Source organism: Heterodontus francisci, chromosome 16, assembly GCF_036365525.1.
Source record: "Heterodontus francisci isolate sHetFra1 chromosome 16, sHetFra1.hap1, whole genome shotgun sequence".
Classification (NCBI taxonomy): Eukaryota; Metazoa; Chordata; class Chondrichthyes; order Heterodontiformes; family Heterodontidae; genus Heterodontus; species Heterodontus francisci.
In genome coordinates, this window is record NC_090386.1 from 95124698 (window position 1) to 95147222 (window position 22525).

Below are 22525 nucleotides of genomic sequence, written 5' to 3' on the forward strand. Positions count from 1 at the left end.
CACTCTATCCTTTCCCCTCTCTCCCTCCTGCTCCCTCACAGTCCTTTCTCCCTCTCTCCCTCCTTATCACCTCACTCAGTCCTTTCCCCCTCTCTCCCTCCTTGTCTCCTCACAGTCCTTTCCCTCTCCTTGTCCCCTCACCCCCTCCTTTCCCCCTCTTTCCCTCCTGCCCCCTCACTCAGTCCTTTCCCTCTCTTTCCCTCCTGCCCGCTCACTCAGTCCTTTCCCCCTCTCTCCCTCCTTTGCACCTCCCACCCCTCTTCCATCCAATCAGCAACAAGCCGCCCAGGAAAGGGGGTGGGGGGGGGAGAGATGCGCATGCGCAGTCCGCGCTGACCGGAAAGACTACAACTCCCATGATGCTGCCCGCGCCGCGCCTGCGCAGCGTCACGCCTGGTCCGGCCTGGCCTCCGCAGGTAAGTCAGTATCGGTGCTTCACTGCCGGCGGGAGTGTGTCCGATATTGAATGGTGGGCAGCGCTTCGTATCTCAGCCTGGTCTGAAGTGATGGCCTGTCTAGTGTGGAGTGCTCGAGCACCGGGGCTTCAGCGACCTCCGGCAGAGCGGCCAATGTCACCAGGTCAGAGAGGCGGCCGGGGCTGCATTTATTTAAAAGCAAAATACTGCGGATGCTGAAAATCTGAAATAAAAACAAGAAATGCTGGAACCACTCAGCAGGTCTGGCAGCATCTGTGGAAAGAGAAGCAGAGTTAACGTTTCGGGTCAATGACCCTTCATCGGAACTGCATTTATATAGTGCCTTCCCCCATCTCAGGAGGTCCCAAGGCACTTTTGAAATGTAGTCACTGATGTAATGTAGGAAACTGATACGAATACTGAAGCAGTCTGTGCTCTCATACAGCAAGACCTGGACAACATTCAGGCTTGGGCTGGTAAGTGGCAAATAATATTCGCGGTGCCAGGCAGAGTTCGCTCAGAGAGAGGTGGGACACAGCGGAGCGGGGCGGAAAGAGCCCAGGAGAGAGCGGGGCGGTGTGGTGTGGTGCGGAAAGAGCCCAGGAAGAGAGCGCGAGTTCACTGCGAGAGCGATGGAATACAGCGGGAGCCGAGTCGTGCTATTGGAGAGGGTTTAAACTAACATGGCAGGAGTGTGGGAACCAAGAAGAAATATCAGAGAGGATTACCAAGGGTCCTGAATCTTAGTAAAGGAAACTACGAAGGTATAGGGTGCAAGTTGGATGGATTGGGAAATGTTACGTAAAGGGATGACGGTGGAAAGGCAATGGCAAACATTCAAAGAGCGCACGGATGAACTGCAACAATTGTTTATCCCTGTCTGGCACAATAGTAAAACGGGAAAGGTAGCCAAACTATGGTTTACAAGGGAAATTAAAGATAGCATTAGATCCAAGGAAGAGGCATACAAATTCACCAGGAAAAACAACAGACCTGAGGATTGGGAGCAGTTTAGAATTCAGCAAAGGAGGACCAAGGGATTGATTAAGAAGGGGAAAATAGAGTACGAGAGCAAGCTTGCGGAGAACATAAAAACTGACTAAAAGTTACTATAGGTATGTGACGAGAAAAAGATTAGTGAAGACAAATTTAGGTCCCTTACAGTCAGAAACGGGGGAATTTATTACGGGGAACAAAGAAATGGCTGATGAACTAAATGCATACTTTGGTTCTGTCTTCACAAAGAGGACACAAATATCATACCAGAAATGTTGGGGAACACAGGGTTTAGTGAGAGGGAGGAACTGAAGGAAATCAGTATTGGTAGAGAAATGGTGTTGGGGAAATTGATGGGACTGAAGGCCGATAAATCCCCAGGGCCTGATGGTATGCATCCCAGAGTACTTAAGGAAGTAGCCCTAGAAATAGTGGATGCGTTGGTGGTCATCTTCCAAGATTCTATAGACTCTGGAACAGTTCTTACAGATTGGAGGGTAGCTAATGTAACCTCACTATTTAAAAAGGGAGGTAGAGAGAAAGCAGGGAATTATAGACCAGTCAGCCTGACGTCGGTAGTGGGGACTGGGTGTTAAATATTCCCGGATGAAAGGTGTTCAGGAAAGATAGGAAAGGGAAAAAAGCGGAAGGGGTGGCAGTATTGATTAAAGAGAACATTGCAGTGTTGGAGAAAAAGGATGTCCTAAAGATTGAGAAAGCGATTAATAAAACATACAGTATCCTGGGCTTTATTAATAGGGGCATAGATTACAAGAGCAAGGAAGTTATGTTGAACTTGACACTAGTTCAGCCTCAGCTGGAGTATTCCATCCAATTCTGGGCGCAGCACTTCAGGAAAGATGTGAAGACGAGTACAGAAAAGATTCACAAGAATGGTTCCAAGGATGAAAAACTTGAGTTGTGAGGATAGATTGGAGAAGTTAGGGCTGTTTTGTTTGGAGAAAAGAAGGCTGAGAGGACATTTGATAGAGTTATTCAGAATCATGAGAGGTCTGGAAAGAGTTGATAGGGAGAAACTGTTCCTACTCATGCAAAGATTAGGAACAAGAGGGCATAGATTTAAAGTAATTGGTAAAAGATGCAAAAGAGACATGAAAAAAATTTTCACTTAGCGAGTGCTTTAGGTCTGGAATGCACTGCCTGAGAGTGTGATGAGGCAGGTTCAATTGAAGCATTCAAAAGGGAATTAGACAGTTATATGAAAAGGAAGAATGTGCGGGGTTATGGGGAGGAGGTGGGGGAATGGAACGGAGTGAATTGGTCATTCGGAGAGCCGGTGCAGACACAATGGGCCGAATGGCCTCCTTCTGCACTGTAACAGTTCTGTGATTCAATGATCATCTCCAACAAGAGCAAATCTAACCATCTCCCCCTGACATTCAATGGTATTACCATCATTGAATCCCCCCACTATCAACATCTTGGGGGTTACCATTGACCAGAAACTTAACTGGACCAGCCACATAAATACGGTGACTACAAGAGCAGGACAGAGGCTGGGTATTTGCAGCGAGTAACTCCCCACCTGACTCCCCAAAGCCTGTCCACCATCTGTAGGGAAAGAGCTGGGCAGTGGGATTAGCTAGATATCTCTTTCAATGAGCTTGGCACATGCATGATGGGCCGATTGGCTTCCTTTTGTGCTGTAAGATTCTGTAAGTATGTGCATTTTTGGCATCATGTAATTGAAGATATACTGAGTGTATCTACTTTCTATTTTTGGAGGTAAAGATATGATTAAACAATGTGCAATGTATCTTCCATATATGGTTATTATCTTTAATTTCCTATGTTCATACCTGTTGGCAAATATCCAACTAATTATGTCAGATAATAAAAGCAAAATACTGCAGATGCTGGAGATGTCAAATAAAAACAAAGTACTGGAAATGCTCAGCAGGTCTGGATTCATCTATGGAGACTGAAACGGAGTTAAGGTTTCAGGTCTGTGACCTTTCATCAGAACAGTTCTGATGAAAGCTCAGAGACCTGAAATGTTAATTCTGTTTCTTTCTGCACAAATGCTGTCAGACCTGCTGAGTATTTCCAGCACTTTCTAATTTTATAACTCTATCAGATCGTGGCTCTAAAGGCACACAATAGCAAATTACATGCAGTCAAGGCAATAAGGACAACCATCTTCTCGTGAAGATCGGAGGCAATGTGTGAAGAGCTAGCTTTCATAGTATACTATTGTTTTGATTTAGAAACTTAATGTTGGCAGCATTAGAAGACTAATGGGTAGTGCATTATGTGAGTATTCCCTTTTACATCTGTGGTTATTGCTTCTGATTTCAGTCAACTTATCTTTATAATTACTATCTTGTTGCTGTGCACCTCTCACTGATTTAGGGCTGAGAGTGTTCTACTCCCATAGTTTACCCAGCGGTCCTCTATAAAGAAAGTAAAATTGGTTTCCTGTAGAAATAGGCTGTTGGTAATGAGATTTGGTTAATTCCTATGTTGATTTGTAGTGAGACTTTGCAGACAGGATGAAGGATGAAGGAAGAGGAATGGCGGAGACTAATGCATCAGACTGCAAACTTGCACCTATGTCATGGAATTGTCAGCTGACTGGCATCTTACAGCTCTATCAGAACTGCTCTTTCAGAAAAATGTTTCACTTCCCTCGAGTGTGTGCAACAGAAGAGGTGGGAAGGCAGGCTGAGGAGCTGCCTAAATATATTGGCAATCCCCAGGTCCCAGAAAAAGGATGGGACAGAATCCGGGAGCTATTTGATCGAGAGTAAGTATGAATTCACCTAGTTTGTGTATGGATTAAGCCAGACAAATGGAATGTTTTTAATATAAAAGTCTCCTTGGAAAGGTATGTGACAAGGAAGCAAGAATTGTAGAAGAAGAGCAAGGCACTGTTTTGTGTGTGTGGCACAAGGATTGTTAGGAAACGTGGGCAGTCTCAACCTTTTTGAGCATTGTGCAAAATAATCCCTCATGTAATATTGCCTTTTTCAATGTAGTTCTTATGAGGTTTGCTGCCCGTCTGTATTGTCCTGCATGAATTTTGCCTTGTGCTGTTCGCAGTGCCAGCCAGATTGGATTTTCTGTGACTTGTTTTCCTAGTAGTTCAGAAATATGCCAGGACATGACCCTGTGGTCAAGGACACAGCATAATTGCCTCTTTCTAAGAACACAATGGCAGGTTCTGAAAAACAGGAACTCACTTCAAAAAGTCAGTAGCATTATCACCTCAGCAGGGCACTGATAATACAAGTTTCATAAATAATCAGTAAGTTACTACAGTTTAACAATGGATGACATGATTTTCCATGGATGGACTTAAATCACCCATCAACTGAATCTGGGAAACTGAGTGTTACAACCAGGTGAGAAATGTGTCTAGGTGTCTTTTGCTGTTTTTACCTGGTCTTATTGTAACAGGGTTTTATTTTTAAACACAGTGTTTTGAGCTCCCCTTTTTGTGAATCCTTGTTCACAGCTTTCTAATTATAAGACAAAGAAACCAATTCACACAGGCTTTCCGAGGTTTAAAGAAGAAAGATTAAATTTTATTTAAACTCTAATACGGTTCATGCCTACGGATTTACGACACACCCACATAGCATGACACATGATACACACCTGCAAATGGGGACAGAAAAGAGGAAAGAAAAGCATAGTAGAGAGGAGTATGAGGCAATATCAGAAGAGTTTCTTGTTTACTGTGCTTCGAGCTCACTTTAGTCCTTTTGTAAGTAGTCTTACTTTTCGTTGGGGCCCAGTATTTTTAAATCTTGTTCACTGTAGGAGACTTTTCTCTCTTTGAGGTTCACGTGTCTTCACACGATCCAGATGAACAGGCAGACAGGAGAGGGTTCTGTTTCAGTTCCAGGAGCACATGGCTTTGAGTTCAACTCCCTTGTTGGAAGTTCAAATCTCAACAGCCAGCTATTCATGTGACAAACTGGTTTGACCACTTCTTCTATGTTTGTGGATTCTGCTATCTTAGCAGTCAACCTGGAATGCTAGCTCCCCCCACCTTCAATTTATTTATTTAGAGATACAGCACTGAAACAGGCCTTTCAGCCCACCGAGTCTGTGCTGACCAACAACCACCCATTTATACTAATCCTACATTAATCCCATATTCCCTACCACATCCCCACCATTCTCCTACCACCTACCTACACTAGGGGCAATTTACAATGGCCAATTTTACCTAACAACCTGCAAGTCTTTGGCTGTGGGAGGAAACCGGAGCACCCGGCGGAAACCCACGCAGTCACAGGGAGAACTTGCAAACTCTGCACAGGCAGTACCCAGAACTGAACCCGGGTCACTGGAGCTGTTAGGCAGCGGTGCTAACTACTGCGCCACTGTGCCACCCATAATGTCTGGTAATCAAAAGTCCATTGCTGGTTGAATGGGTCAGGGCATGGTCTTTTGTCCCTTGTTCAAACTCTGTTGGTTACTATGCAAATGTCTTTCCAGTCAGGGGCTTGCAATTTTAAGTTTTAATGTTCATGTGGCAAAATCATGTGTGCCTCAGTCTTGGCAGGTGGAGTGTTTGCCTGACTATGTAATGTATAAGTGTGGTGTGAGGTGTTTGAGTGTTTTATTAAGTAAAGAAAATACCTTTCTTTGTAATTTGGGATATCAGCTACTTACAAAGTACTATTTAGTTAATGACGATTTCTTTTAGTTTAGTTGTTGTTACAAAAGTCTTAAAACGTGAAATCTTGTGCAATTCTTTAAATTGGTCTGGGGGTTCATATCTTGTGTTTTAACGTTAACGAGCTCACTGATGTAACAATGCCCCCTGATTATTAACCTCTCTGCTATTGGAAATAGGCCCTTTTTATCTGCTTTATCTAGGCCCCTTATAATTTTACACACCTCAATTAAATCTTCCCTCAGCTGCCTCTGTTCCAAAGCAAACCAACCCAGCCTTTCCAATCTTTCCTCATAGCTAAAATGTCCAGTCCTGCCACCATCCTCATAAATCCCTTCTGTACCATCTCTAGTGTGATCACATGCTTTCTGCAAAGCACTGACCAGAACTGTGTGCAGTTCTCTAGCTGCGGTCTAACATTTTACATACTTATAGCATAACCTTTTATACTCTAGGTCTCAGCCAATAAAGGAAAGGATCTGGTATGCCACCTTAACCACGTTATTTACCTGCCCTGCTACCTTTGAGAATGTATGGACACACTCCAAGGTCCCTCTGTTCCTCTACACTTTTCAGAATCCAACCATTTATTGTGTATTCCCTTGCCTTGTTTGTCCTCCCCAAATAAAGTATTTAATTCCCTAGTGATAACATCTTTCACTTTGACAATTATAAAGTTCACAACACATAATTTCTTTTTAAAATCGAAATACATTTGACTGAGCAATGGGTAAGTGTTTTAAAATGGCTGTGCATAATTGAATATACATACTATGCACACAGTGAGATGAAGAAGTATCCCGAGGAAATAACCAACATCTGGAAGAGCATCATTGTAGCTGCATGCGTTGGGATGGTGTACGGCGGCATTCCCGCTGCAAAACATGCTAAAATCAGTTACATCAAGCGGAGTCAAGCTGAGGTGTATAAAACTCGCATGGAGGCTGTGGTGAGTTTGTTGGGTTTGAACTCTGGAGTTGTCCCAGAAATCTAGAGGTGTCTTTTTTTTTTTGAATGAATTATCCTTGTAAGGAGAGGAGGGCAGTGTTAACAGTAGAAAATAGCTTCCTTCAGTGCACCTCTGGGTCTTATTTCCTGCTGCGCTATTAGGTGGAGTTCAGGCATGGAGGGTTGGAAGTGCGAGGATCAGTCAATCATAGGCTGCATGCCAGCCTCCCTAGCAGCCAACTTAGTGTCAATGTACAGGTTTGGGAAGATGATGCATCCTTGCTTCTCTCAGTTGAGGAGCAGTGAGTGAGAGAGATACCTTCATGAGGCCCATCACACTTGTGGCAGCTCTCTGAGAAAGCTATCTATTACTCCCTTTCCTGCCCTTTTCACGTTCTTTTTTTCCCCAAATATTATCAATTTCCCTTTTTATAGGCATCATGGATTCTGTTTTCACCACTGTTTTGCGTAGGGCAGTTCATGTCTAAGAAACCTCTGCATTTTAGACAAAAAAATCTCCTCCTCTCTGTAAGCTATATTCCATATCTGCCCCGTTATTACATACACAGAATTACAGTGTAGAAACAGGCCATTTGCCCAGCAAGTTTGCAATGGTTTTGTTCTCCACAGGCCACCTTGTCTAAGCTTGCTCTCCTCGCACATACCCTTCAATATTCCTCTTTTTCACACAATCAATTCACTTTCAATAAAATGTATGAACCTCCTTCAATAATGGACAGTTTTCACATCCTCTGTGCAATTACATTTTTTTCTAACCTCCCTGTTGATTATTTTTGTGGTTATTGTGGTGCCCAAAGACAATGGATGTAGTTTCCGCACGATTGAGCAGTGAAAAGCAATCAAATGCATGTACAAGTGTTTTTTGAAGGCATTTATCAGATGGAGTGGGAATTCCTGTTCATTGTACTCGGGCGAATTGATTAAAATCGTATCCTTGGACGCCTCATCCACAATGTACAAGTGTTCTCCATTCCATCCCTCCCATTCCTCCTCCACTGGAGGCTCCAGGCAAGAGTGCCTCTTAATGCCTTTGCTTTAGTGAAAGAACTCTGCAAACAAGCAACACTGCAAGCTTAGGCATCCATGGACATGCAGCTGATGAGGCCCGAGCACAAAATATCAGATGAGATCCTGCTCTAGGGGAAACAAAAATCACCACACCATTCCCTATAACTTCCAAATAATTAAAGAATCAAGTCAACTCTAAGGATGCAAGCTTAACTATTCCCAATATGGAGGGAATTTTCCTCACCCACCTAAGGATGTCCCCACACATATCTGAGTTTCATCCTTCGTGGATTGCACTTGGGCTTCAAATTCATAGGGGGAATTGTAACCCTAAACTCATTGACCTTTATAGAAGAAACTTCTCCAACCCCAACCCCCCTCCACCCATCCTGGCCCACGTACAAGCAGATGGAACAATCAGCTTATTTCACTCCTGGGGAGGGCTAGCACCTTAAAAATGAATATACTCCCTTCTCCACATATATACACATACACCCAAGATAAAGTTGCAGATCATTCAGAATAAAGCTGGGATAAAGATATGGATATCATAACATTAAGAACTATGGCCAGAATTTTATGCTACCCCAACGAGCCAGATGGTGGTGGGGGGGGGTTGGTGGCATAAAATTGAGCGGGAGGCTCCAGGAGGCCTTCCCAACCCGCTCTTGCCAGTTTACGTAGAGCGGGGGGGGGTGAAAAATGGGCCGACTGCCCAGGCGAATCAAGGCCCTTAAGTGGCCACTTAACTGCCACTTGAGCCTTCGCTCACCTCCACGGGGATTTTACCCGTGGCAAGCGGGTGTCCGGGAGACATGAAGGGCCACCCAGTGAAACTCGGTGGCCTCTCAGCGACCGGGGGCAGGAGGAGGGAGGCCCTGACAATCGGGTACAGGTTGCCTGATTGAGGGCCGCTCCCACTTCCCCAACCATCCTCAGGACCCAAGACACCTTCTTTCCCCCCACCCCCAAAGCGACCACCCTTGCCTCATCGGGTCACAACCGATTACCCCCGGCGAGGTAACCTCAACTTATCTGCAGTCCTGGCTCCATGTCCTCGGATGGACTGCAGTCCCAGCAGTGGCCACTACTCCCAGTGGTACTGCTGGGATGAAGAGCTGCTGGCCCGATGATTGGTCGACAGCTCAGTGAGGCGGGACTTCCTCCCTCAAGCGGGTGGAAGTCCCGCCTTGGAACAGTTAAAGCCCGGGGACCCGTAAAATGCAGGACGGATCCCCGGGCCAGCTCCCGTCTGCCCAACATAAAATCCAGCCCTATGTATCTGATCCTCCATTCTGAACCATGCCATTTAGGGTACATTTCCTTTGTGTATTTTTTCCTCCCACACTGTACTACTGCACATTGATCTGCATCTGCTACCTATCTGACCAGTCTACTAACCTGCCTGTCCTGTATTTTTCCCACACAGTTTGCCAGACATTATAATTTGATATTACCAGCAACTTTTGCTATCAGTTCTCTTGTATCTACACCCAAATCATTTACATATATATATTCCATTATATAAATGGAAAAGCAAAGGGGATCCCAGCACCGATTACTACTTGTACCTTCCCAATCTAAAAAACATCAATTTTCACTGACTTTTTTTCTGTTAGCCAACTCTCTCCATAAAGTTACAATCCCTTTAAATACATTAATGCAGTTACTGCTGGTAACTTCCAAACTTGGCATGAAGCTCTGTGTGTGAAAATCATGGAGACATTTATAGATATAATCCATTGCGCCACTGAAAGTTACTATTTCAGGCTTGTTGGGATCATAAGAATATCACATGTTCAACATTGCTGACTTGCAGAGCAGTAATGTACTGAATAATCTTAGATTCTGTAGTTTTCACTCAATTCAGAGTGCAGCATAATTATTATTTAACCTCAGAAGCTTTCCATATGGTTATTTCCTATAGTTTGGGAGAGCCCACAGTAGTTCTCATCACAGATGGTCTTTTGGGCAGAGTGTGTTGGCTAAAGGGCCTTTATTTATTTTATTTATTTATTTAGAGATACAGCACTGAAACAGGTCCTTCAGCCCACCGAGTCTGTGCCGACCATCAACCACCCATTTATACTAATCCTACATTAATCCCATATTCCTACCATATCCTCACCTTCCCTCAATTCCCCTACCACCTACCTATACTAGGGGCAATTTATAATGGCCAATTTACCTATCAACCTGCAAGTCTTTGGCTGTGGGAGGAAACCGGAGCACCCGGCGAAAACCCACGCGGTCACAGGGAGAACTTGCAAACTCCGCACAGGCAGTACCCAGAATTGAACCCAGGTCCCTGGAGCTGTGAGGCTGGGGTGCTAACCATTGCGCCACTCTTACTTTGTCATTTTTTTTAGAATTAGAATTAGAACATTACAGCGCAGTACAGGCCCTTCGGCCCTCGATGTTGCGCCGATCTGTGAAACCATCTGACCTACACTATTCCATTTTCATCCATATGTCTATCCAATGACCACTTAAATGCCTTTAAAGTTGGCGAGTCTACTACTGTTGCAGGCAGGGCGTTCCACGCCCCTACTACTCTCTGAGTAAAGAAACTACCTCTAACATCTGTCCTATATCTATCACCCCTCAACTTAAAGCTATGTCCCCTCGTGTTTGCCATCACCATCCGAGGTAAAAGACTCTCACTATCCACCCTATCTAACCCTCTGATTATCTTATATGTCTCTATTAAGTCACCTCTCCTCCTCCTTCTCTCCAACGAAAACAACCTCAAGTCCCTCAGCCTTTCCTCGTAAGACCTTCCCTCCATACCAGGCAACATCCTAGTAAATCTCCTCTGCACCCTTTCCAAAGCTTCCACATCCTTCCTATAATGCGGTGACCAGAACTGCACTCAATACTCCAGGTGCGGCCGCACCAGAGTTTTGTACAGCTGCAGCATGACCTCGTGGCTCCGAAACTCGATTCCCCTACTAATAAAAGCTAACACACCATATGCCTTCTTAACAGCCCTATTAACCTGGGTAGCAACTTTCAGGGATTTATGTACCTGGACACCAAGATCTCTCTGTTCATCTACACTACCAAGAATCTTCCCATTAGCCCAGTACTCTGCATTCCTGTTACTCCTTCCAAAGTGAATCACCTCACACTTTTCCGCATTAAACTCCATTTGCCATCTCTCAGCCCAGTTCTGCAGCCTATCTATGTCCCTCTGTACCCTACAACATCCTTTGGCACTATCCACAACTCCACCGACCTTCGTGTCATCCGCAAATTTACTAACCCACCCTTCTACACCCTCTTCCCGGTCATTTATAAAAATGACAAACAGCAGTGGCCCCAAAACAGATCCTTGCGGTACACCACTAGTAACTAAATTCCAGGATGAACATTTGCCATCAACCACCACCCTCTGTCTTCTTTCAGCTAGCCAATTTCTGATCCAAAGCTCTAAATCACCTTCAACCCCATACTTCCGTATTTTCTGCAATAGCCTACCGTGGGGAACCTTATCAAACGCCTTACTGAAATCCATATACACCACATCCACTGCTTTACCCTCATCCACCTGTTTGGTCACCTTCTCGAAAAACTCAATAAGGTTTGTAAGGCACGACCTACCCTTCACAAAACCGTGCTGACTATCGCTAATGAACTTATTCTTTTCAAGATGATTATAAATCCTGTCTCTTATAACCTTTTCCAACATTTTACCCACAACCGAAGTAAGGCTCACAGGTCTATAATTACCAGGGCTGTCTCTACTCCCCTTCTTGAACAAGGGGACAACATTTGCTATCCTCCAGTCTTCCGGCACTATTCCTGTCGACAATGACGACATAAAGATCAAGGACAAAGGCTCTGCAATCTCCTCCCTGACTTCCCAGAGAATCCTAGGATAAATCCCATCTGGCCCAGGGGACTTATCTATTTTCACACTTTCCAAAATTGCTAACACCTCCTCCTTGTGAACCTCAATCCCATCTAGCCTAGTAGTCGGAATCTCAGTATTCTCCTCAACAACATTTTCTTTCTCTACTGTAAATACTGACGAAAAATATTCATTTAACACTTTCCCTATCTCCTCTGATTCCACACACAACTTCCCACTACTATCCTTGATTGGCCCTAATCTAACTCTAGTCATTCTTTTATTCCTGATATACCTATAGAAAGCCTTAGGGTTTTCCTTGATCCTATCCGCCAATGACTTCTCGTGTCCTCTCCTTGCTCTTCTTAGCTCTCCCTTTAGATCCTTCCTGGCTAGCTTGTAACTCTCAAGCGCCCTAACTGAGCCTTCACGTCTCATCCTAACATAAGCCGCCTTCTTCCTCTTGACAAGCGCTTCAACTTCTTTAGTAAACCACGGCTCCCTCGCTCGACAACTTCCTCCCTGCCTGACAGGTACATACTTATCAAGGACACGCAGTAGCTGCTCCTTGAATAAGCTCCACATTTCGATTGTGCCCATCCCCTGCAGTTTCCTTCCCCATCCTATGCATCCTAAATCTTGCCTAATCGCATCATAATTTCCTTTCCCCCAGCTATAATTCTTGCCCTGCGGTATATACCTGTCCCTGCCCATCGCTAAGGTAAACCTAACCGAATTGTGATCACTATCACCAAAGTGCTCACCTACATCTAAATCTAACACCTGGCCGGGTTCATTACCCAGTACCAAATCCAATGTGGCATCGCCCCTGGTTGGCCTGTCTACATACTGTGTCAGAAAACCCTCCTGCACACACTGGACAAAAACTGACCCATCTAAAGTACTCGAACTATAGTATTTCCAGTCAATATTTGGAAAGTTAAAGTCCCCCATAACAACTACCCTGTTACACTCGCTCCTGTCGAGAATCATCTTCGCTATCCTTTCCTCTACATCTCTGGAACTATTCGGAGGTCTATAGAAGACTCCCAACAGGGTGACCTCTCCTCTCCTGTTTCTAACCTCGGCCCATACTACCTCAGTAGACGAGTCCTCAAACATCCTTTCTGCCGCTGTAATACTCTCCTTGATTAACAATGCCACCCTCCCCACTCTTTTACCATCTTCTCTGTTCTTACTGAAACATCTAAATCCCGGAACCTGCAACATCCATTCCTGCATTTGCATTCTTCCAAATGCTGGGCCCCACTAGAGTGGCACTGTGATTGCTGTTCATTGAGCCAGTCATGGTAGAGCAAGGAATCCATTGATCTGTATGAGTGTAATGTGAATATGCCTGTTTTGTAGCACTGCACTTTGGTAACAGGATGCAAAAGTTTTCCTTTGCATCAAGACTGATTTGAAAAAGAATAGCTGTTGGTTGCACGTCACATCATTTCTAGTCCTGTCTGGCATGGGTCCCGATATGAGCCTGTGTTTCAGAAAGACTTCAGATAGTATTGACATTACCACTGGGCAAAGTAACTACAGCTTTAGCAAGTGATCTCATGCACTGTGTAGCAAATTAATTTAGAATACAGTTGTTCTATGGGAATACTGGAAGATATTTTTTGCGTGTGTGGGACAGTGACCATTTTTTGTAAACTATGTGACTGAGCACCTCTGATTCTCTAATCAGTGCTGTTTTTATTCGTCTAATAGAGGTCAGCACAAAACGCTGCGGTCCGGGGCTTCGTCCGTTATGGATGGCGATGGAGCTGGAGAGTCACCGCATTTGTGGCAATATTCAAGTAAATAAAATATTACGTAAATATTACAAATACAGTATGGGCAGCCCTTATGTGCAGTATGGATTAGAACTGCATTTGTATTTCTTATCTCCAAAGCATGCCTAATAAGGAAAGGAATTACATTTGCGTAGCATTTTTAACAACTTTAGAATGTCCCAAAGCGCATTTTTTAATTCATTCTTGGGATGTGAGCGTCGCAGCATTTATTGCCCGTCCCTAATTGCCCTTGAATGTGGTGGTGAGCCACCTTGAACCACTGCAGTCCATGTGGTGTAGGTACACGCACAGTGCTTTCTGTGGTGGTTTGATACAACTGAGTGGTTTGTTAGGCCATTTCAAAGAGCAGTTATGTGTCAACCACTTTGCTGTGGATCTGGAGTCAAGTGTAGGCAGATTTCCTCCACTGAAGGATATTAGTGAACTAGATGGGTTTTTACAACAGCTTCATGGTGATTATTAATGAGATTAGTGTTTTATTCCAGATTTATTAATTGAATTTAAATTCCCCCAGTTGCTGTGGTGGGATTTGAACTCGTGTCTCCGGAGACACATTAGTCCAGGCCTCTGGATTACTATTCCAGTAACATTACCACTATACTACCGTCCCCCTGTTATAGCCAGTGATGAACTCTAGAAGTTTAGTTTAGTTTAGAGATACAGTACTGAAACAGGCCCTTCGGCCCACCGAGTCTGTGCCGACCATCAACCACCCATTTATACTAATCCGACACTAATTCCATATTCCTACCACATCCCCACCTGTCCCTATATTTCCCTACCACCTACCTATACTCGGGGCAATTTATAATGGCCAATTAACCTATCAGCCTGCAAGTCTTTTGGCATGTGGGAGGAAACCGGAGCACCCGGAGGAAACCCACGCAGAAACAGGGCGAACTTGCAAACTCCACACAGGCAGTACCCAGAATTGAACCCGGATCGCTGGAGCTGTGAGGCTGCGGTGCTAACCACTGCGCCACTGTGCCGTATAGTCACTGTTGTAATGTAGGAATCACAGCAGCCAGTTTGTACATGCAAGGTCCTATAAACAGCAAAGAGATGCATGACCGGCTAATCTGTTTTACTGTTGTTGGTTGAGTGATAAATATTGGTCAGGACACCCTGTTCATCTTCAAGTAATGCCATTTTACGTCTACCTGAAGGCCTTGGTATAATATCTCATCCAAAAGACGGCACCTCCAACAGAGCAGCACTGTCTCTGTACTGTACTGAAGCCTGGATTATCTGCTCAAGTTTCTGCAGTGTAATTTGAACCCATGAGCTTGTGACTCAGGAGAATGCTACCACTGAGCCCAGGCTGACAGTGTTACTGTATCTGTATAGAAAAGTGCAATTACAGTGCCTTTGCTTGGCTTTAATATTCAAAGTAAAAAGGTGTTTTGGAGAAGATCCACACTTGCTGTTAAGTGAACTTACTTCACCTCCTGATGTGTCTATAGTGTTTTCTCTCTCTCTTTCCCCCCTCCCCCCCCCCCCTCCCTTTGTCTTGTACAACACTGTTTAACTGCCTTCCAGGAAATATTTCATTTCTGTGGTGGACGAGGTCATTTCTGGCCTTTGCGTCCCACCTCAGCTGCTTCTAGTGAGGTAGATGGTATTTGCGGGCACTGACTTTAATGTGAAATTGCACTTTGGATTAGTCTGTGGGCCAATCAAGATGAAAATTGTGACAGTTTGCAGAAACTGCAGTGGTAGCCAGTGGTCTTTTCTTGGGTCAGACCACACTAAGCCAGTCCAAAGTTTCGCATTAGCTATTAAATATATACGATAATGCGTTAAATGTCCCATCTTATCGCATTAATGGAGCAGCTCCAGAATGGGTTGCTACTGTAACCGCTATCATATGAGATGGGAGGAGTGGGGGGAATATCAGAGAACTAAATTGTTGGTCTCCATGCAACTAAAAATAAGCTGGAAAGTCAACACGTCCCAGAAGGTGTTATGTGTATTTTCAAGATGTTCTTCTAAGTTCTGACAATCCTGGTGTTACTGTTTTCAAGGGAATAATTAGACAAACGAGTATTCTCTGAGCGCAAATGATCTCAAACTGAGTTCATTGGCAGCCTGCTCTTAATTGTTTTTAAACTTTAGGCTGCTGTATGCTAGTTTCAGAGGAGGCCACTTCTCCGGGCCATCAGTGCAATAGCACTGGGAAGACCTGATGCTCTTTAATTTCACCTGGTTAGTTTAGTTATGTGATTAGGTCGAGCATCAATACCGTGCGACTTGATTGGCTAAACAGCGGGCCTTGGAATCCCATTTTCAGCCAATCTAGTACCAGATTTCAATCTTTTTGGTTTCAACTCTCAAATGGAGATCAGGTCGACAGAGCCACCAGAGAATAGGTTAAGATTAGACTTTAAATGTGTAAGCAACAAAGTGAAATAAGAGGCAAAGTGTGCTGTAAAGAAGAAATAATATAAAATGAGATAGGAAATGTTGAGAGAATAAAGAAGAGTTGAAAAGTATCATAGAATTAAAAACAATGATTTAGTCATACAGAGCTATAGTACTTAAGGCTGTATTTGCTGACAATGCAACCACTAGGTGGCGCTGTACCAGCACATGCACAATTACAGCTTCATCCACTTAAAAGTCACTGTCTGTGACGTTCAGGCAGCTGCCAGGATTAAAGATGGCGTTGCTCAATTTATCACAGAAAAAAAACTTCAACCCATAGCAGCACACAATGGACATGTTTGATACACAGAGAACACTGCGCTGTTTAAAGTCTCATCAGAAAGGCAGCACCTCTGACAGTGCTGCACACCCTCCATAATGTGAGGTTTCAGTGCCATCCCGCTCTCCGGCTGCTCACTCCCCACTTCCCCCACCACCCCCCGACCCCCATCCTTCCAGACGTTAGCTCTAGGCTGCGCCGCTTCCCTCCTCTCAGCCACTCGCTCCTACAACCCCCATCCCTCCTCGTGGCCCCCTATACTACTTCGGGTGGAGCGAATGGCCGAGAGGAGGGAAGCGGCCTGCGGCCTAGAGCTGGTGTCTGGAGGGATGGGGAGTAGGGAGCAGGCGGCAGGGATGGGGGGGTGGTGTGGGGCAAGGAACGAGCAGCGAGGAATGAATGGCTGAGTGGGGGAGGGGGGGGAGGAGGAAGAGCGTTTTTCTGCGCATGTGCCAGTTAGTCCTGGCAAGGCAAGACATACCCTCCGCTTGCACTGCATCTCAGCCCAGGAGACCGTTTGCACATGTGCACAGCTTGGAGTGCTCTAATGACTTCAGCGGGCCTCTGCATTGTCAGGAGTCACTTTGAGTACTTAAAGTATTCCTGAGAGGCTGTATCCGTGCTTCAGTTATTATTTTGGTATATGATTGCACCATTGCTTTTTCTTGATGGGGTGCATAGATGTGATTGCACAGATTCTATTTATTTATTAATTTACTGTTTTTTTTCCAAACAGTACAGTTAGCACAGGTCTGTCTGTGTATCATGATCAGGATCTCCTGAGGTATTACTGTGCAGCTGGAGGTGAGAGCCTGCTTCAAAGTTACATTATTAAAAATCTGGGCGTGCATATATTTTCTTATAGTATTACCAAGTATTTGCAGCATAGAAACAGGCCAATCAGCCCAACTACGAGCCTCCTCCCATCTTTCTCCATCTCACCCTGTCGTCATAACCTTATTCCTTTTTCCCTCATGCTCTTAATCTCGCTAGTTTCCCCTTTAATGCACCTATACTATTCGCCTCCATGTGGTAGCAAGTTCCATGTTCTAATCACTCTCTGGGTAAAGAAGTTTCTCCTATTTCTTACTGGATTTATTAGTGACTATCTTATATTTATGGTCCCCTAGTTATACTCTCACCCGCAAGTGGAAACAACTCTATATTCTCTGTCTTCCTCCCTGTTCATTGACTGGATTTCACCCCACACCTCAAAAGAGTCAGCCCAACTGCTAATTGCTCATATGTGAGGCTAGATAGTGCATGTGATTGAGTATTCAACCATGGGAGTATCATGACTTGAACCTGATCTGTTCCTCCACAAATGTCCTACCACAGACATCCAAGCACCTTTCAAAAGGAACCAGGAACAGGAATCTTGGCTGAATTGGTTTGTTTTTTTAAAAATCATTGGCCAATTGTAACACACTTTTCCTTGCAATCGCCACTGACATCAGTTGTTCCATTCCATGAAGCCAGGCGGTGAAGGATAGAGCTGGAGCCTAATCTTTACACACTTTCATAATTATTTATTTACAGAGATACACATTGCAAACACGTACCTCCTCACCCAACCACCACAGTTTTTCTATTCCTATTTATAAGGAGCACAAGTGAATCTCCGGTTAATGCCCACCATCTGCGTACAATTAAACACACAATTAATGTACAATTCACACCAATCAGCAAACTCAACACAGATTGTGAATTGAACCGAGGATCGTCTTGTCAGTGTGGCTCAGCTGTATGCTGGTTTTCCAAAGTGAGCCACTGAGGAGTTCACTAATAATTTCCTGCTCAATATTGAGACTTTGGTTCATATACAGAGAGGGTATCGGATCCAGCAGGCAGAACTAGCACAATCATGAAACCAGAGTTCATTCACGCTATGTGAGTGCTTAAAATCACAGATTGCAGTTATATTTTATCTGTTGAAACTATCTGCATCCTGGTTTGTCACTGTGAGCTAATGTAAAAAGATTCTTGCATTTTCAGCAATCACAGGAGGAATATTCCGGATGAATCTTGGACTGGGTGGATTCTTAGCAGGCACGGCCATCGGTGCACTAATGGGGTGAGTTCAGAAATCTTTATTCAAGGCAATTGGAGGTTAATTACTGGTATAATTATTATGCAAAAGCATTTAATATTTGTGTTTTAAAAACACATAGCTCCTCATTATAAGCCTCATGTTCATGGTCATTAGGAACAGGAGGAGACCATTCAGTCGTTCGAGTCTATTCTGCCTTGCAGTTAGATCAGAGCTGATTTGTATCTCAACTCCATTTACCTGCCTCTGATTCTTTGATACCCCTGCTTAATAAAAATCTGTTAATCTCAGTCTTGAAAATTTTCAATTGATCCCGGCCCCAGAATCCACAGCCTTTTGACAGGAAAAGTTCTAGATTTCCACTGCCCGTGTGGGGAAAGCCCTTCCTGATTTCCCTCGTGACCAGCTAGGTCTAATTTTAAGAATGTGTCTCCTTGAAGAAAATAGCACAATTCAGGTATCAATTAGAAAGAACTTCAAAAATTGTTTTCTAAAGTTACTTTTACATGTGTGGCTCAGTGGGTAGCACTCTTGCCTCTGAGTCAGAAGGTTGTGCATTCAAGTCCCACTCCAGAGACTTGAACACAAAATATAGGCTGACACTCCAGTGCAGTACTGAGGGAGTGCTGCACTGTCAGGTGCCGTCTTTCGGATGAGACGTAAAACCGAGGCCCTGTCTGTCCCCTCAGGTGGATGTAGAAGATCCCGTGGAACTGCTTTAAAGAAGAGCAAGGGAATACTCCATGGTATCATGACGAATATTTATCCCTCACCCCTCCGGTTGCTGGCCATTTCAACACCCCCCCCCCCCCCCCCACCACCACCCCGCTTTCACGCTTACATCTCTGTCCTGGGATTGCTGCAGTGTTCCAGTGAACATCAACGCAAGCTCGAGGAACAGCATCTCATCTACCGATTAGGCACACGACAGCCTGCTGGACTGAACATTGAGTTCAATAATTTCAGAGCATGACGGCCGCCCCCCCCCCCCCCCCCCCACCTTTTTATGTTTAGTTATTTTTTTTCTTTTTTATTTGGTTATTTTGTTTTCGGCTTTTTAGTGTGTTTAGTTTGTTTTTACTGTGCCTACCCACTGTTTCTGTTTTTTTTTTAATTTTTAATGTTTGTGCTTTGAGTGCCTTGTGCTTTACAGTCTATTCACACCCTCTCTGTACTAACTCTTTATCTTTCAGCACACCATTAACATACCGTTTGCCTTTGTTCCATGACCGTCTGGTCAGTTATTCTCTGTGACCTTGTCCTATCAACACCTCTTTTGTTATCGCTTGCCCCCACCCCCCCCGCCCCGCCCCGCCGCTTTACTTAAAATTTTTTGCATTTCTGATATTTGTCAGTTCTGAAGAAGGGTCACTGACCTGAAACATTAACTCTGCTTCTCTCTCTACAGATGCTGTCAGACCTGCTGAGTATTTCCAGCATTTCTTGTTTTTATTTCAGATTTCCAGCATCTGCAGTATTTTGCTTTTATCATTAAATCGATTGTCTGGTCATGTATCTCTGCTCTTTGTGGCAGTTTGCTGTGCACAAATGAGCTGCCTACATTGGATTGGTGGGCTGTGAATAACTTGTGCTGACAGCTGTATATGAATCTCACTGCTGGCTTGTCTTTCAGGGTTCCAGCTGGGGCATTGATCTTGGCAATGCAGAAAGTTGACGGAGAGACCATTCGGGAGCGGAGGTGTAGAGAACGACGAGAGATTTACGAACTTAAATTGGAAGAATGGTATATAGCTGTAATTCTGTGATCACAAAAAAAATCACAAATTATAATAGGACAGAGGATAAAAATGTTTGTATCGTATTTCACAAAATAATGTATTTTTAAAAATGTATTCTTCCTCTTCCCACATATTGGTTAATATTTCAGGCTTTGAGCTTTCAAACAGAAGGGTCCCACCTGAAAAAAATTAACCTCTTTCTTTTCAAGTGCTGAGCAGACTGGTCTGCATTTCCAGCATTCTTAGTATTTATTCCCCATTTCAAACCCATACAAATCATACACCCACCCCCCACACCCCGTAAATCTGTTTATCACAAGTTTCTTAAGTTTGTTTTTGTTGAGCGTTTTGTGTTTATGTACTTTCTTCCCAGGAGAGCCAGACTCCATGTGACAGAAGGTTTAATTCATGAAATTGCTGGGAAAGATTCTATGGAAAAAGATTTGGAGAAATTGGAAGAGCTATTGAATCAGCCCAGAAATTCAGAGTCTTCAGTTGAAGAGAAAATCTGACTGAGTTGGAGAATTAAGAAGAAGGGAGTGTGCACGGATCATACCAACCACAAGAGACTTCTCGAGAAAATACTGAATGTTTTTGAGCCAGTTACAAATAAGACGTCTTTGACTGTTACTGAAGGACAGTGCAGTCAGTGTAAATTCCTGGGCTGGATTCATAGGAACTATGAATTTCTGGCTTGTAGTTTCACATCTGACTGTGAATATATGGGACTATCCGCATATTTGTGATGTGCAACAGGATCTATGTTTGCAGTGCTCTCTGCGACATTTTGAAGAATTATGAAAGTAATACCTCTGAAAATAATTAACCTGTCTATGAAGATCACACCTTAATTGCTTTAATTGTTCTAATCTGTCTCCACTCTGCTCCATTGCCATGTAGTCTTGCTGACTTGGAGAGTAGATAGGAAATCTGCAACTAAACACTGTTCAGTACTCATTCACAACTGGTTACTTGGCAGATGAACATGGCTCAGAGTGATGCCAGTTCCCTCCCACGGGAAAGCAACTAACCATCTCTCAGCACAGCCGAGATTGGAATCTCACCTGATGATTCTTCCTGAACCAGCACGCTGAAGTTCGAGTACCATCAGCTGCTTATCCCGTATTTCGATAACTCTTGAAGTTAGTTCTCTTTGTTGTGATATTTTTAGTACCCTGTTAACATCTTGATGTTAATTCTTGTCTGTAGCATTTCAAGGTGATCATTAGGATTTAATGTAGCTAGACAAATTCATGCCACCACATGAAACCAGTGTGCTGAAATAGTGTGCAGTGTAAATGAAGCCCACATAAATTTAGAACTAATACAAAAGCAAAATGCTGCAGATGCTGGTAATCTGAAACAAAAACAGAAAATGCTAGAAATACTCAGAAGGAAATCTTTTGTCATTTAATCTCTGCTGCCCTCCACCGAATCTCAGACCTTCACTTTTGTTGTTCTTTTTCCCCCCCCCCCCTCCCCCTTTTCACTTGCTTAAAACCAATTACATTTCTAACTTTTGCCAGTTGTGATGAAATGTTAACTGTTTTACTCTCCACAGATGTTGCCTGACCTGCTGAGTATTTCCAGCCTTTTCTGTTTTTGTTCCACATGAATTTAGATTGGATTACAATAGCATGTATTTTTAAAACTTGTGTTGAAAGCACATTCTGATCTCATCACAAAAATGTTATCATTGTCCTAGAAAAGAACGTATCTAAATTGATTCGATAATATACAAATGATAAGATGTATTTTATTGCAAGGTAAATGAAAAGTAAATTCTGCTCAATGTACTGAATGTGGTTTGTGATCACAATGTCTTGAAAATTTGTATCATATTGCAGCAAACAAAGTTCTACAAACCAGATTAGGAAATGGTTTTGAATATTAAACCATCTTTATTTTTGAGAGTTGGAACAGTTACTCAAAGTGAAGTTATTTGTACAGAGTGCAAATTTTTCACAAAAATGCTGCTTACATTTAATTGGCAGAAATCAAAGGGGGAAAGTTTTGGCAGTCATTTGGAAGATAGACGAGCAGGGTTATACAAAACAGGTTTGTACCATGGTGAAACGAATGAAGTACAAAATGTATGCAAACTTGAGCAATGCACAGGATGGAAAAAAACTAATTGCCATCAAACTGTTTTACTTGAGCATAAATAAAAGCAAAATACTGCAGATGCTGGAAATCTGAAATAAAAACAAACTGCTGGAAATACTCAGTAGGTCTGGCAGCATCAGTGGAGAGAGAAGCAGAGTTAACGTTTCAGGTCAGTGACCCTTCATCATGTTGTTGTACTTGAGCGGTGGGTTGCTGAATTTGTTG

The 22525-nt window shown here is 43.7% G+C and overlaps 1 protein-coding gene across 1 annotated transcript; it reads left to right on the forward strand.

The window, feature by feature from the left end:
* Positions 1 to 337: 337 nt before the first annotated feature.
* On the forward strand, positions 338 to 22114 carry timmdc1 (translocase of inner mitochondrial membrane domain containing 1). The gene is made up of 8 exons (XM_068048650.1): positions 338 to 416; positions 3908 to 4179; positions 6847 to 7012; positions 13616 to 13704; positions 17142 to 17209; positions 18401 to 18479; positions 20089 to 20199; positions 20568 to 22114. The coding sequence occupies exons 2-8, from the start codon at positions 3926 to 3928 to the stop codon at positions 20704 to 20706; spliced, it is 906 nt and encodes a 301-aa protein (XP_067904751.1). The 5' UTR covers positions 338 to 416; positions 3908 to 3925; the 3' UTR covers positions 20707 to 22114.
* Positions 22115 to 22525: the final 411 nt, after the last annotated feature.